The sequence below is a fragment of the Ischnura elegans genome, chromosome 10 (assembly GCF_921293095.1).
Source record: "Ischnura elegans chromosome 10, ioIscEleg1.1, whole genome shotgun sequence".
Lineage (NCBI taxonomy): Eukaryota > Metazoa > Arthropoda > Insecta > Odonata > Coenagrionidae > Ischnura > Ischnura elegans.
In genome coordinates this window covers 25,672,501-25,688,592 of record NC_060255.1, presented here as the reverse complement: position 1 = coordinate 25,688,592, position 16,092 = coordinate 25,672,501, and the positions used below count along the sequence as shown (strand labels likewise).

Genomic DNA, 16,092 nt, shown 5'->3' with positions numbered 1-16,092 from the left:
AAATAGTTTCATTTAATTTTCAAACCCATGAGATTCCTTTTTTTATTCCCTCGTGGTGGTACAATCCCTATCTATTCTTATGTATTTATGGCCAAACTCATTCTTATCTTCTTCCTCAGATCCATAATTATTTTAGCTTTTTAAATTTGTACTTTTAATTACTGATTTCATTTTAATTTTACTTCTGCCTTTTTTGTTTTGATTCTATCCCTTGTCCTTTTTATTAGTGATTTTAGGAAAAGCATTTAAACGTGATATTCATTAATCTATTGCTTAATATAGTCGTAATGGCAGTTTTGTGAATACTGTTTAGTTGCCTGCTAACCTAACAAACTTAACCCCTATATTATTCTTTATCTTCTGTCAGAGTATAAACATAATATGAAGTAAAGATGGAATTGGTCTCTTACTCCTTATCTTCTTTCTTATTGATAATCACCTGTGACCATTGGTATCCACTTTTCTTTGCTCTAGTCATTTGTGAATTACTATTACTATTAACCATTCATTCAGCTCGTTGGCTTAATTTTCAGGATGATTTTAGTTGCATTATTTTCTTTATTTTTTCTTGACCAATAAGTCATTCAAATTAAGCAGTAGATATACCTATAATATAACTAAGCAGTATATGAATACCTTGTAGTCATAATAGCATTAGGGATATAGTTCAATGAATAATCTTTATTGCACTTGTATAACTGTTATTGTTGTCTTTCCTTCATCTCATTAATCAAATCGGTTATCACTTATAAATGAAATCTATCATTATTGCCATTTCCTTTTTATTAAATTTTTGATACATGGTTCTGGATCATTACTCCCAAATTAAAAACAAGTGTATGTAGACTGATAATATCCGAACATACCTAATGATCAATATGTTCATTTTACAGGTGGGGAGTGGGCTACAATTGAAGATTGGCCAAAGGATGCTCTTGTGTCGAGGGGTGCCACTACAAGGATGGAATGCTCTTACCGCCATGCACTCTCGACCCATTGGTATTTCTTGGGGAAAGTTGAAAAGGAGGGTAGCAATGGGGAGAAAGGTGGACTGACCAATGTCCTGCCTTCACCTCTCACAAATACCACAAAGTAAGAGACTTTGCATCTTACACAGTTCCCCATTTCAGTGATAGCTGGTTTCTGTTATTTTTGCGAGGATTCTAAATTTAAATCACCAAGTCTCATTCATTCTTCCTCATATCTTGGCAAAAGTATTTGTTATAAACTCTTTTCAAAAATATGTGCATGCTTCTGAGAAATTTTGTGGAGTTTCCTGCTGTTAGAGTAACTTACATGAGTTGCATATTTTGTCAGTTTTTTTTTCATTTTTTGTGAAACACCTAGTGTGCTCTAATGGGGACAAAATGTTTAGCTTTGGAAATGAAAAATGGGAACTGTTCTTTCGCAAGATTGAAGTAAATTTCTTTGAAAAAATATATTTTGACCCAATTAAAATATGTCTCCTTTTATGATTTTTGTTTCTGTTGAATTGGAATGATTTTATTTTTGCCTTTAAAATCATTTAAGTGAAACAATGAAGTGTTATGTGTCTGGTATATTTATCTCATTTAGCCTGTGTTCACCTTTATTTGTGATATTTGGTGAAATATCACCTATAAACAATATGCAGGCTGTTGTGGATAGGTAAGCATGTAGTACATACATATTTGTGGTTGACTCATTCTTGTTTTAATTGCTGAGGAATGTTTACCTTGCTTGCTGAGTTGATGTGGTGGCATTGTCCGAATGGGTTCGGAAGGAATTTGATTATTGATCCTTATGAATGAAAAGATGTAATGGATAATCAAAAGGGGAAAATTACCTAACATGATTATATTCATCGCAAGATTTGCTTTGGTTTCTTTGTCATGATTTCTCTGCATCTTTTGCACCCATTCCATAGAAAAACGAAGTTGCGCTGAGGTGGAATGGGGTAGGTTTGGGAGAATTAAGCTAGGGAGGTCAGATTCGTGTGGTGGGGAATGTGCTGGCTTTACACCCTGTTGGCCTGGGTTCAAATCCTAATGGTGGAAGAGGTGTTTCAGAGGGGCCCAATCCTTGCTTAAGTGCTTTGTGAAGGGTACATCTAGTTTATCACCTTATCCATCCTATGAGATGTTGAGCAATGGTTCCCTTTGTGCCTTTCGTTAAGAGTAAGATAATTGATTGCCTTTGCCAGGTCTCTCGCCATTCATCCCTCTTCAATTCCTTCATGGTGCAAATTTCCCAATCTGTCTTCCTCCTACAAATACCATAGCTACTTAGGTGGGCAGCGAAGAGGTAGTGTTTTAGGAGTTTGGCATTGATGATAGTGATATTAGCCTATTGATTCAATGAATGAGAAATGAATTGATGAATAATTGGGACTCTGCTGTATTTTTTTATTTCTTATTACATGTATGAGACTTTTGAATGAAGGAAATATTCAATCCTGCATATTTTTTTCAGTGTATCAATTCTGTCAAATGGAACTCTCATAATATGGGGTGCGGAACCAGAGGATGAGGGAGTGTATGCATGTGGTGCATTGTGGAATGATGCAGTCCGTCATCAGCAGCAACGCACCATGTACTCTGCGCACCTTCGTTTGGCATGTGAGTTTGAAATTTCTTTCTTCAGGCTGTGATTTCATGAATTGATTAAAGTTAAAGCTAAAAAATCTGTATGTCTTTTGAGTGCATAAGTACAGTGATTTCTTGGAAAGTAAACGGTACACAGATAAACATAATTATTGATGTTCTTTTTTGTTCATGTGCTCTGCTTCCCAATATTCAAGTATGGGCAGGGAGGTGAAAATCTTCAGTGTCTTTTACATTATTTTTTTATCCCTTTCATAGAGAATTTTGATAGAAAGCCTTATTTTTTTTGTGATCCCTCTTCAAAATAACCTACTTAAAGAAGACAAATGAAGAAAAATCTGGCAAATATTTAGTTTAAGTGTTAAATTTTCTATTTCCCTGTCTATTTGATCTTCAATACAAAAGTGTTTTATCCATTGTTGGTAAGCAATCAAGTATAAGCAATTGGATTTCTTTTAAAGATTACTTTTGTTGTAATTTGTATTTGTAATGATTACTTTTAATGAAATGTAATTTTTACTTGTAAATTTATTCCTCACGGTGAAGAAGGAATTGTTTTGAAGAGAACTATTGTTGCAATTGTTACTTGCTCATAATCGACTATTACTTAACTGACTTCACCTATTTACCTAGATCTACAGGTAACTATGAATCTCTGAGTACTTAATTTGCTTGTTTATGTTCAGCCAACCTTTATGTTGTAGCCTACTTATGTTGTTGTTACTTTATGTTGTTTTACTTAATGTTTTAGCCTACTTACATGACTGTTGCCTAATGGTCACTGGAGTTGATAATATACGAGGTTTAATAGTAATTGCAACTGTAATTTTACTGATTATTTTTTAAAATCAGTTATTTGTGCTCTTAAATGATTAATTTTTTATGAAATAACCGTAATTGAACCTAGTTAACTTTTCAGTACTATTACCAACTCTGACTTTATCTATGTATGTGGTTTTAGAATTGGTAATACCATTGTGAGCATTTATTGTGACTATGATATGGCTCTTTGTTTTCAGTTATCGATGAGCTGGGTCCTCAGTCATTGAAAATCTACCCAGAGGTGAATGAGGGGGAGTTTGAGGAGGGTGTGGTGGTGGTGGCCGAAGGGAAAGAGCTTGAAATTGAGTGTGTGCCTCCTGCTGGGAAGCCAACACCTTCCGTCCACTGGCTGCCTCACCATGGTAGGAATTCCCAGGACTCGCGGCTGGTCATATCATATGCATCTCACTCAAGACATCCAGGAGAGTACACCTGTGTTGCTAAAAACACTGCCGGATCAACTCGCACCTCAATAAAAGTCATTGTTTCTGGTAAGTCTTTTGTCAGTTTAATCTTCTTAACCACAGATTGAATTGTACAGTTTTTGTAATTAGTCGGATTGCTTGTAATGATTACTCTTTATGAAACATTATTTTTATTTGTTATTCACTCCTCACATTGAAAGAGGAATCCTTATTTCCATTGTAATCTTTACTTGTTCATAATCCAAGATTATTTTGCTGATTTACCTGGGCCTACTTATAAGTTGAATTCCCGAGTATCATAATTTGCTTGTTTAGATTTAGCTACTCTGATGTTGTAGCCTACTTATGATGGTACAGAATATGATGCCCCTTGTGTTGTTACAGCAGTTATAATATATTGTAAGTGAAATTGCTACTTGAGCTAATTCTATGACTCAATTATTCCACATTTTTACTGCGATATTCAACACAGTTGCCAGTTGGTCTCTAGAGTGGGCAATCTTACAAGAAGTAATGGTAACTGTAATTTTACTGATTTCATTTTAAAATCAGTAATTTTTACTCATAATTCACTACTTTTTATGAAGTAACTGTAATAAAGCCCAGTTACTTTTACTCAGTAATTTTACCAACAGTTGAAGTGCTCAATGATCTGCCTTCCTTGCTGGATTATTTTAGTATGGTTTGGTCTCACAATGTTTTGTCAGATGTTCTTATTTATTTTGGAACGTCCTGCACTATTTTCCACTGTGAGCTTTTATGGGGGAAGGCCTTAAATTTAGAAACCTCAGCAACTTTTTTTAGTCTATTTTTGTGAAATTCAAAGAACAATATGTACTTTCAATGACTTGGCTACCTTTTCACTAAAATTTTATGCCTTCCCTTTCTTCGTAGTACACAATCACGTTTTATGAGTTTTAAAATAGTTTGTCTTTTTTTTCTCAAGTGTTATACGTAGATTCAAAACCAATTATTTTTCTAATTTTCAGTTGCTCCAAAGATAGACATTGGGCCCCTAGATTTGGCTGTGGAGGAAGGGCAATGGGCTATGCTTCCTTGCAGTTTTAAAGGGTCTCCTTACCCTGCCACTAAAGTTAAGTGGCTGAAGGAAGGAGCTATTGTCGCAATAACAGGAAGTCATCCAACTTCAGCTGCCTCTGGGGCAATGGGGGTTTTATCGTCACCCACCCCTCGAGTAAGAGCTCATATCAACAATGGGTCAATAACCTTCTCACCCTCTCATCCAGATGATACTGGTCAATACCAATGTTCTGTTGAAGCCCATGGATACCCACCCATTTTGTCGAACAATGCCACATTTGTGGTAAAAGGTCAGTCTTTAACCAGAGCTTACTGTGATATATTTCACCCATACTTTATAGACAGTATGGATTTTGTTAGAAGATAAAAACTAAAATATCTATTTATAATTCATACAGAGCGCCTGAAATTTCTGCCTCGGCCCGTGAACAAGCGTTTGGAATTGGACTCTGTGGGGAAATTATATTGCAAGGTCCAAGGTGCCAAACCTCTCAGAGTTCGATGGATGAAAGCTGGTGCCCCAATGATGGATTTCCCATCTCATGTTCGTGATAACGATGGTACTCTTGTGCTGGATAAGGTGCAGAGAAGTGATGCTGGACAATACACCTGCGTTGCCACAAATGCACAGGGTATTATCAATGCCACCATCGAGGTGGAGGTTATTGGTGAGTTTTTCTGATTTTTTTGTATTTATTTTTTTATTTTACTAGCCATTATTTTGTTACCAAGTTGAGAAAACATAGCAGGTCATAGCACTTGGCTAATACAAATGGATTGATGGTCAGAAATACTTCTTTGACTCTGATATTTCTCGAAGATGATACTTTTTAATTACCATTCATATTAACACGTTGCGTACGGATGGCGAGAATTCTCGTCATTTTTTTCCCGAACGTTCCAGACGGATGACGAAGATTCTCGTCATTTAGGCGCATCAACCTAAACAATTTGAAAGCGTACAATACGTATTAGCTTGCAATACGCTTTAAAATTGTTTAGGTTGATGTGCCTAAATGACGAGAATCTTCATCATCTGTCCGGAATGTTTGGTAAAAAAATGACGAGAATTCTCGCCATCTGTACGCAACGTGTTAAGTTAAGGCCTTTTTCTAAAATCTTATATCTATTATAGTATTGTGTAAAACTGTTTGAATCAAAATCCAATTGTTTATTATCCATTTTAAATCATTCAATGGGGAGGTTATGTTGGTACAATATTTGATTTTTGATTACTTAATGCTGGGCATTTTAGAGATATCTACAATTCAGTGACGGCTCTGGGCTGATTTTACATTTTCTTAACTATTAATTGCTCAAAGAACTTAAATAATTGGTGATTAACTATTAAATGCGATGCACCGTAGCACATAATATGAATGTTCAAAAACACAGTCACTAAACATAGACACACAAAAAAAGAAAAACACTCACACGAAAAATAAAACCGAAAGACTTTCGCGGTTGTAGCCGCTTCATCAGTCAAGGAGAGAATGAGAGGGGAGGAGTGTGTTGGAAAAAGGAGTGTGTTGGAAAAAGGGGAAAAGGTGGGGGGAAGAGTATATATATATATATATGTATATATTATTATATTAATTATAATATCTACAATTCAGTGATGGCCGACTCTGGGGTAATTTTACATTTTCTTAACTATTAATTGCTCAAAGAACTTAAATAATTGGTGATTAATTATTGATGGTGACATTTTCATTTTTTCCATATTACATGAAGGTTTCATATGCATTTCAGATATAAATATAATCTTTGTTATTCAGGGTTATTTCTTAATACATTAACTGTACTTTACTATTACAGTTACTCCGAAGTTTACCATAGTGCCGCTAAATCCTACGGAGGCATATGAGGGCTATCCAGTGATGATGAATTGCAAAGCAGAAGGTGATCCTCCCCCAACCATCCAATGGGACAAGAATAGTGTCCTCAATGGATTTGACCAAAAGAGGTATATTAACATTTAAAATCCACAATGGCCAAAAATATCAAGTAGCTGATACATCAGCTATTAGCAGTCAGACCCTTGGTATTTTTGGGTAGCAATTTGAAAAAAAGCTTTAAAAATTGAAATTACTTTTGAAGAAGATGGTTGTGGAAGCGTATAAGGGTTAATTTATGATTTTGCCTCTTAGGGGTATTAATTTTATTCACATGCTATTAGTGCATTGCTCACATTTAGTAATGAAATTATTAGTTTGTGAAAAGATGTATTTTGAATGGCGTAGCTGTAATCTCTCTCTCATATCACATGCTAGAATATTTACACCTTTTGTGTGTACTGGTTTTTACATAGCTAGTGGCAAAGAATAAAATCTTTTCCATCTTGTCACAATGAGATCAAAACATGGAATGACATCTTTTTTATGAAAGCTGGACTATGATAATGTGCATTGCAGTAATTTTTTTCTCTTTCAAAATACCATTTAATTACTTTCTCTGAGTATGTATATCTTACCCACAAAAGTTGATTATGTGGATTAAATATTGAAGGTGATAACAGAGTAACATATTTGTGAGGTGCTTTTTTGAGATATAGTCATGTCCTCTCGTGGACAGCTGGACAAGGGGCGACTCAGACTTGGGATCTTGACTGATGCTGAGGGATTCCGGGCTGCAAAGGTGGTCCTCTCGGAGGGACTGTATCAGTGAAAAATCAAAGATACGGAGTTTGCCGTAAGGAGAGTAGTTGGAGACTGTTGGTTGTTGTACAAGAGTGATCTCCTCCCTCGAATACTCCTGCTCAATCGATGAGCTTCCCCTCCACGGCCCTGGGGGTGCCCGCTATGCGGGTCCCGACTCTTGATGAAGTGACCTCGAGTGAATGATGCGTGCCCATTTTAAAGTATTGCAGCATCCGACCACCCTCCCTCCATGTGTTCTTGAACTTTCCACCGGTGCACCATTCTTTTCAGAAAAGCGCACACGCACCGACTATCAAAAATGCATTCTCTACTGTTATCACAATCAGTACAGTACAGGCATAATGTAAAGTTCCATAGACTCATGCATTAACCAAAAAAGGTGAATAAGATGGGCTGGGTCAGAATGGAGAATAGTCAGGCATCAAACAAAGAGGGTACATAGATCAGGAATGGAATCGGCCAAAACAATAGACATGCTTCAAAAAATTTAATGGGCTGAATAAGTCGGGATATAACAATATGATTATGGGCTTTCATCAATTTTAATTCATCTTGAAATTTTTCAGGTTTGTGGTTTTAGAGAATGGCAGTCTTTATGTGAAAGAAGTTCAGCCTGGAGATGATGGGAAGTATGGCTGCACGGCTGGGAACAGTGGAGGATTCAAAAGAGAGGAAGTTACCCTTCTTGTTAGATGTGAGTTTGAAGTCGTTCAAGTGACAATTAAGTCTCCTCAAAATGGTCTACGTACGACAAGTTGTATGAATTAAATATTTGCATGTTTTATTTACGTGTGGTACAGTATTTTTTTCTTTAATTTAATAATAAGCTATATAAATGCATTAATGGCACTATTCATCTGCTCTGCATGTCCGTTTTGTAACTCCCAGTGTGATAGGATTATTTTAGTTTTGTGTAAAGAGTTTACTAGATTTTTGTCACATTGAGGATGTTTGCTGGCTCTTTCGCTGGTTCTTGTAAAGAATTTTGTCAATTTGATATCTTGGAAGGGGTCCTCTCCTATTCAATATAAATCATCAATCAATGAATTTTGAAAGAATGATTTTTCTGCAAGCAGTTTTCCTTATTCTGTGTACCTCTCATGAAAATGTTTTGATCAGGACATATTCTATGCACCCTAATGGCTGTTCTACCTTAGCCATTTCCTGTATTTGTTATTGTTTGATGTGAACATTAATCTTTTCCTCTAAAGTTAATGTTAAAATTAAACTCTATTGTTGCCTAGCATTTTATGAGGGTTCTTAAATTGGCATTAAGTCAAGTTAAAAGTTGTAAAAAAAAATAAGAACATCCTGTGTATCTAAAAGAAACTCACTTTTACAAATTTATGTAGTCATTTAAAATAGGGATGTTAATAAGGAGACACGGAAAATTTTTACCAATTTAGTTGTCTACGAGCCACCAATTTAGGGATATTAAATAAAATTAGGTGAAGCTGCTAAGTATATCTCTGAAATTGGTTTTTCAGTTGGCTTTGATTTTTGATTGTTCTTTCATGATGTTCTTAATTTCATATTTATTTTAATTTAAAATACCATGGCGTTTCCAAATTTAAAATTAACCAACCTAAGCTCAATTTGATGTCGCCCCACCCAAAAATTGATCTACCCATGCATATACAGGTTTAGAATATATCTGTAGGATTACTGATGAAGTAGGTAAAGCTTAAAAGCTAAGATTTTTACATTGTATTATGGAATTCTCTTTCGCAGCTGGTGAGGGAGAACGAGGGGAGATTGGTGATGAAGGTCTTGGGGATGGGTCCATGATGACAAAAACTGTCACAATAACGCTGAGTGCTGCTGCTGCATACATGCTTCTTGTTGTTGGACTTATGTTTTGGTGCCGATATAGAAGGCTGCGTCGAAAGCAAGCTTATGCGCAAGCGAATGGCGCTGCCGATGGAGATGGTACTGGTGGAGGAGTAGATGGAGCTAGTGCCTTGTGTAAGTCATTTTCTTGACCTTTTCCTTGGCACGAGTAAGTCTGCAATTAAGTGCATCTGCAATTGTGAAATCAACTCTCATGACAGTTTAATTGTCATAATATATCAGAGGAGTCATACCTTTTAAACTTATTATCGTCATGTATTTATGCTTCTTGAAAGTATTCAGTTTGTTAGTCATCTTGATTTTAAATTTTATGAAGTATCAGTGTATTTGATGGATTGAAGTATTAGTGGATTCATTTTATTGTTAAAATATTTTTCTCCCTTTGGAGAACAAGTTGAAAAGTCTTCAGTTGTATTACTTGTATGTTGTATGCATACCTAAATCTTGATATTTGTAATATTTCTTTACCATAAATATCTTGGTAATTTATTTTTAACTCCCCAAGTCATTAAACTATCGATATCCTCTTGTAGAAGTGTAGTCTTGTATTTTATTTATTCGTCTGAATATTTTGACATCATCTTCATGCATCAGAAAACTAAAATGTATATATTCCATGATAGAAATAGAAATTTTATTCACCTGCTTGGTCTTACATGATGTAGACATAGGCTTTGTCATATTATATCTACTCCTTAAAATACAGAGATTCAATGTTTGCATTCCGTAGGATTTGAAATTTTCACGTTGGCAAATACAAACATGCAAAATTGAAACATAAGATACAATAGTATACAATTTATAAGTAGGTTTTATGAATGACAATATTTGCAAGTTTTTACTAATTTACAATTTTCCATCATTTTACAAATTACCATTCCTTTTGGGTTCTTAGAAAAAAAGAGAATTCATTAACAGAATAAAAAACTTCACTGAGTAATGAGGATAGATCATGTTTGAATAACAGAATCAAAAGAGTTCCAGATTTGACACTTGTGGAATACCAGATGTGACCTCAAAATAATAATTATCATAATTTAACATGTTCACTGCTGCTTCAGTCATAATAATTGAAATGTATACTTTATCTTCATGTGGCTTCGGGGAGATGTTTGAATGCGAATGATTGGAAATTACCATAGAATAAGTCACTTTTTTGGCCTCTCATAGCACGCTATTGGTCACAGCTACTTCGGTGCCTCGTATATGACATGACCAGCACAGCAGACATTGCCGAATGTGCATGAAAACTCAAATGGAAAGTATTCAAGTATGAAAGTGAAAGGAAAAAAGAAACACTTTGGCACAATAGGTGAATTCGTTTTAAAATCTGCGGCAGGGAACGTGTTAATAAGAATTGTTTTTTTCTAAATTTTAAATCTACTATTTCTCTCTCCTCCTGACTGCAGTGACCAAGGCAGAAAATGGGGATGCTGGTGGCGTGGGAGATGGTAAGGAGGGTGGTGCCCCTGGTGATTCAGGGGGACACTCATCATCATCATCACTGAGGAAGGCACAGGGGCGGGCTCCTGCTGCTCTGGATCGCATTACATTCCCCAGGAAGGACCTTCATTCTTTTGTACCCCTAGGTGAGTGGCAATAGATCCTACCCAAGTTCACTCTTACTTGTTACTGAGCTTCGAGTAAATTTGAAATCATCAATGCAATCTTAGAAAAACTTTGATTTACATAATATCATTCAATGTATGAGATGACAGTTTTTCAGGCAACTCAAGAGCATGTTTAGATCCTAAGGGGCTCTGTACCTAAAGATGAGCCCAGTATCCTCTCTGTTCATTTGTCAAAGCTATTTTCTTATGGCCTCCAACTAATCCAAAAATCATGAGCACCTATTTTTTTCATCTCTTGAAAGTATTTACTTGTTCCTTATTTTCCTAAGTATGCTTAAGTATCTTCTATGCCAGGTATCACTTAAGTATCTTCATCAGACCTTTATTGGTTTGCCATTTCAAGCACAATTATTCTCATTTTCAATCCTTCAATAGGCAGCAATCTATCAAAATTTTGCTCTCTGAATTTCCTTTCATTATGTATGAAGAATTTTATATCATTGCTGACTTCTCTCGATTCATCTGTTTACTAAGTGTTTATTAGGCTTATTTCTATCATTAGATTTTATGTGTTGGTGAAAATCCTATTTATATCTCTCTTTTCCTAAAATGATTCATTTGTGAAAGTCAGTGGACTAAATTTGTGCCATACAAACTCAAGTGCCTTCTTCCCAAAAGAAAGTATCACGACTGATCATGCTATATGTATAGGCAAGATATGTTGAGATGATCTATACATGTGTTTTATCTTCTTTTCCCTGTGTACAGGTAAGGGAGAATTTGGAGAAGTTTTCCTGGCCCGTGCCAAGGGGCTGAAATCATCGCGCCATGCTGGGTCAGGTGGAGAGGGATCTGAGAGTGAAAGTGGGTCCGAGGCAGAGAAAGGATCTGTAGTGGTGATGGTCAAGGCTTTGGAGGTGAAAGAGGAAACAGCATTAACAGAGTTCAAGCGGCAGTTGGATTTGTTTGGCAAAGCCAGGCATCCTAATGTGGCCAAGCTTGTGGGGCTCTGCAGGGATGCCAACCCTCATTATATGCTGCTTGAATACTCCGCCTGGGTAAGACAGCATCTTAAATCAAGCATGCCTATTTTCTAATGAGTTTAAGTGGTAGACATGAAATCCATTTTGTATTCAAGAGCAAAAAAAAAGGTTTACCTGACTCTGCATTACAAATGATATATTCTCCTTTTTATTTGTTAAGAAAGCGTTTTTTATAATATTATCATTTACATGCCCAGGTGATATTTAAACTGACTCCTTGTCAGGAAGTAATGCCAATTTAATATACAATGGAATTTTCTTTACGGTCAGAATCGATTAAATTGTAACGTGAAGTTTTACTTTATATTTTCTCCAATCGACGTTTGAGAGCTATATTATTTATATAACTGATCCACTGTTAAGTTTGGGCTCACAACTAAATTTTCTGACTCCATGTATATCTAAATAATGCTTATTATTTTAGTTTTCTCTACTAATCTATTCCATATTCCTATTTAAGGGAGATCTGAAGCAATATCTGGTGACAACTTGCAAGGGCAGCAAACCAAGTGATGGGAAAGAAGGTGGATCCACAGCATGCAGTCCCACTAAAGCTCCATTGACTGAGAGCCAGTGCATTGATGTGGTGAAGCAGGTTGCTCTTGGAATGGAGCACATTGCTTCCCTGCGATTTGTCCACAGAGATCTGGCAGCGAGAAATTGTCTCATATATTCATCTGGTGTCAACATAAAGATTTCAGCTCCATCACTGTCCAAGGATACTTACGCTGCTGAATACCATACCTTCCAGAATCAGGTAATGAGAAAGTCAATGAAAAAAATTTCAGTTCACTATTTTTAACTAAAGCTGAATCTTTAAATGTAATACTAGTGGGATATAAGGGGACTTAAGCAAAAACATTTTAAATGAAGATCTGTGTCTTCATTAGCATCAACCCAAGGATGCCTTCGTAAGGAAAAATTTTGAAGTTACTTAAAAAAATATAATATTTTTGACACTAAGCTTAGACCTTCAAAGGCATGTATGAAATAATGTTTTTATCATGGGAAATTTCATGGTTGAGAAATACTTTTTATGCTGGAATGTCTGTGTTGATATTTGGAAATATGTATGTACATTTTGGCTTTGAAATATGGCTTTGAAAGTTTTGAGTTTAAGCTGCCACCTTTAAATTTCTTCATTCCATTTGTATAAATGTATTATATTTTAAAAGACCATGGACTAACATTCTTACTTTTGGCTCTGAAAAATAGTATTTCCTACTGTTCAAGGTATATTTTATCGTGAACTTATAAATGTTGACTTGCTCTTTTCAAGATAATGAATTAACATTTTATTGCTGATATTATTTTTGTGTTCATGAATAATTCCATAAAAGTATTAAATGAATCATTTTTTAGCATTGGCCTATCCACAGTTTGGATGACCTCATGCAAGATTTATGTGAGCTTTGTCTTAGAAATCTGAGGATGGAGTAAGCATTTAAAGTCTTTGAGTCCTTTCCTTGTTATTTTTCTATAGCTGAGTTCTTATATCTTATTTAATTGAATTCTTTTCCATGTGTAGCTGATTCCCCTTCGATGGATGTCTCCAGAAGCAGTTTTAGAGGATGATTCATCCACAAAATCGGATGTTTGGGCCTGGGGCGTGCTCGCTAATGAGGTGTTCTCTGGTGGCGAAATGCCCCTGAGCCAGCTCACCAATGATGCTATCGTCAGTGGGATGCGTGATGGGGGTAAAACAACAATGCATCAGGTCCATGCCTCTGTCCCCACTCGTTTGCAATCGCTGTTGGAATCTTGTTGGGCCACGTGCCCTCGTGATCGACCTTCGTTTCCAGACATTGTTGCTGCAATTGGGGCTGATACTCAACTCTGAACTGCCCCTTTGTTTGCCGAGGCCGTAAGAGTTTGGAAAGAAAATGTATTTATGGCACTTATTTGGTCATTCACTTAACCTGTGGTGCACGTTTGAGTAGTCACTGAAATCAGTGACCGAATTAGGTGATTGAACGGCATTTACCCAGATTTCAAAATGAAGTATGAATTCAGTTTTATACTTCTCTCCCCAAGACTAGTCATTGAAGACTGTACTGATAGGGTTTTGCTGAATGTATCTTTGTGTGCTGAATTTTACTAGTGAATGTGAATAATCACAGCAGTGGAACAATGGAGCTAGGTGATCTGCTTAGATGCGGACCAATAAAAAGTAAGGCTGCCTCACTCTCTGAAGATAACTCTTGCACAAGTGTCCATTGCAATAACCCTTGTAGGCTCCAGTTCCAAACTTATATGGCTGAATACCTTGTATGGATGGGGATTCCTATTCTCTGATTTTGTTGACCAAGCTACATTTATATGTCAGTACGGAAGTAATTTGATGGTCTGCCTTTTTGGCTTTTCATGTTTTTCAGGCACTTAAACTGTGTTATACATGATGTACCATAATTTATCTGTCTAATTGGTATTGTGTACCTCCTTCCTCGATTCTGAAATTCCCACTGTTTTTGCTCATGGGCTGTTGGCTGTATTTCTGATTTTTATATTCAAGCTCTTCGTATTACATATAATATTGGCTTGGTTGCCTCCACATTGCTAACTTGTCGTGTGCGTGAATTGAATGTGGGGATTATGAATGAGGATGCTTTGCCCATTGAAGCAGTATGATTATGCTTTCACATTTAGGATGGGCTGTGCTGTTGGACATGAAAGGTTCGATTGAAAGTGTATGGTGATCGGTGCAGGAGTGTTACATTTAAGGCATGGGATACTTGTAACAATGACTCATTGCTGTGGGTCATTTTGCCCCAGCAAATGCATATCCACATGGTAAAATATCAGCTCATGCTTTTTTACCTTCACTTGAGGCAACAGTTTTTATCCAGGTATGTTTTTACCTTTCTCAAAGCATTAAGAAAAATTTTAGCATAGATTATTTTATCCTTGATACCCCTGTAATTTTGTATTTTAATACCTTTTCTACGATTTTAATGAATGGGAAAATAAGTGTACTTTGTATTTATGACCAAAACTTTTGTATTTTGGAGGCATTTGTTTATTTCCCATTTTATTGCTATCTCTGCGTTGTTTTTAAATAATGGAATGTAATTTGTGTTACATTTTAAATATTTGTGAGATACCTGTGCATATATTTTTTCATGAAGTGTTTACCATATTTGTATGTGAAGTGAATTATTTATTGTCTAGTCAAATAATAGATCGTAAGGTTTTAACCCTTTTATAATGTATGATTATGACATTTTTGTATTCTTTTCAACAATAGGCAGAAATTTCATAGCCAATGCCAGCATTTAAGAGATTTTGGTTTGGTGAAGAAATTACGTATAGGGTTTACTTATCATTCCAGAACAAATGTGCATTTTTGATCAAATTTAACAGTTTCTTCCTGCTCCAAAAAGGTAGCTTTTGGTAATTTTGTGTTATTTTTATACATATAGAATAAGTCCACTTGTACAAAAATTATAATTATGCTAGTTGGAGCAGGAAGATGTTCTCAAAAATTTTTGACTCAGGTTTTTCACCAAAATTGACTTTAAAAATACATGTATGCTTTTCATATTTAGCCTAATGAATCTTCTTTTTAATTTTATAAACACTTACTGCCATTTTGTGGTTGTATAAAATCACTAGGTACTCTGTGATGTTATTATTTTTTGTCTTTTAATAAATTAATCATGAATAAAACCACTCATTAAACATAAATGTTTCATGTGATATGTGGAATTCCATCATAGATGTGTCACAAATGAAAGGCACATTCTTATTTTTGCCAAAAGTTTTATTAGTCACATCTATAATTCTCAAAGTGTGGAAGATAAAACAAAACTTGAAGCCTGATTATAGAGTACATTAATCTATAAGTCGGTGCTCTTATCATATTTGGATCCACAGACATACTTTGACATGGATCACCCTATGAATGTGTTTGCACAAGTTTCTACATGTTTTTAGGTATGATTTGGCATCAGATTTTTTTTAGATGATGGTAGGCTGTGCTCCACAGAAATGGCTTTGAAATCCCAGGATAACGTCAAATGTAAAATTTTGTCGTTAGGGCTTAAAAGTGTTTAGTCAAGAATAAGCCATTTTTCCAAAGTTTCATCTACTTGTCATTT

The 16,092-nt window shown here is 35.6% G+C and overlaps 1 protein-coding gene across 1 annotated transcript in view; it reads left to right on the top strand.

Annotated features, from left to right (window-relative positions):
* Positions 1-15,679, top strand: part of LOC124166792 (inactive tyrosine-protein kinase 7-like) — a 204,806-nt gene extending 189,127 nt beyond the window's left edge. Inside the window, exons 5-16 of the mRNA XM_046544471.1 lie at positions 894-1,092; positions 2,452-2,597; positions 3,602-3,895; positions 4,819-5,160; positions 5,269-5,538; positions 6,689-6,836; positions 8,097-8,224; positions 9,262-9,495; positions 10,791-10,970; positions 11,721-12,010; positions 12,456-12,752; positions 13,524-15,679. Coding sequence (XP_046400427.1) covers positions 894-1,092; positions 2,452-2,597; positions 3,602-3,895; positions 4,819-5,160; positions 5,269-5,538; positions 6,689-6,836; positions 8,097-8,224; positions 9,262-9,495; positions 10,791-10,970; positions 11,721-12,010; positions 12,456-12,752; positions 13,524-13,835 — 2,840 coding nt within the window. The 3' untranslated portion in view covers positions 13,836-15,679. The remainder of the gene's footprint in view (positions 1-893; positions 1,093-2,451; positions 2,598-3,601; positions 3,896-4,818; positions 5,161-5,268; positions 5,539-6,688; positions 6,837-8,096; positions 8,225-9,261; positions 9,496-10,790; positions 10,971-11,720; positions 12,011-12,455; positions 12,753-13,523) is intronic.
* Positions 15,680-16,092: the final 413 nt, after the last annotated feature.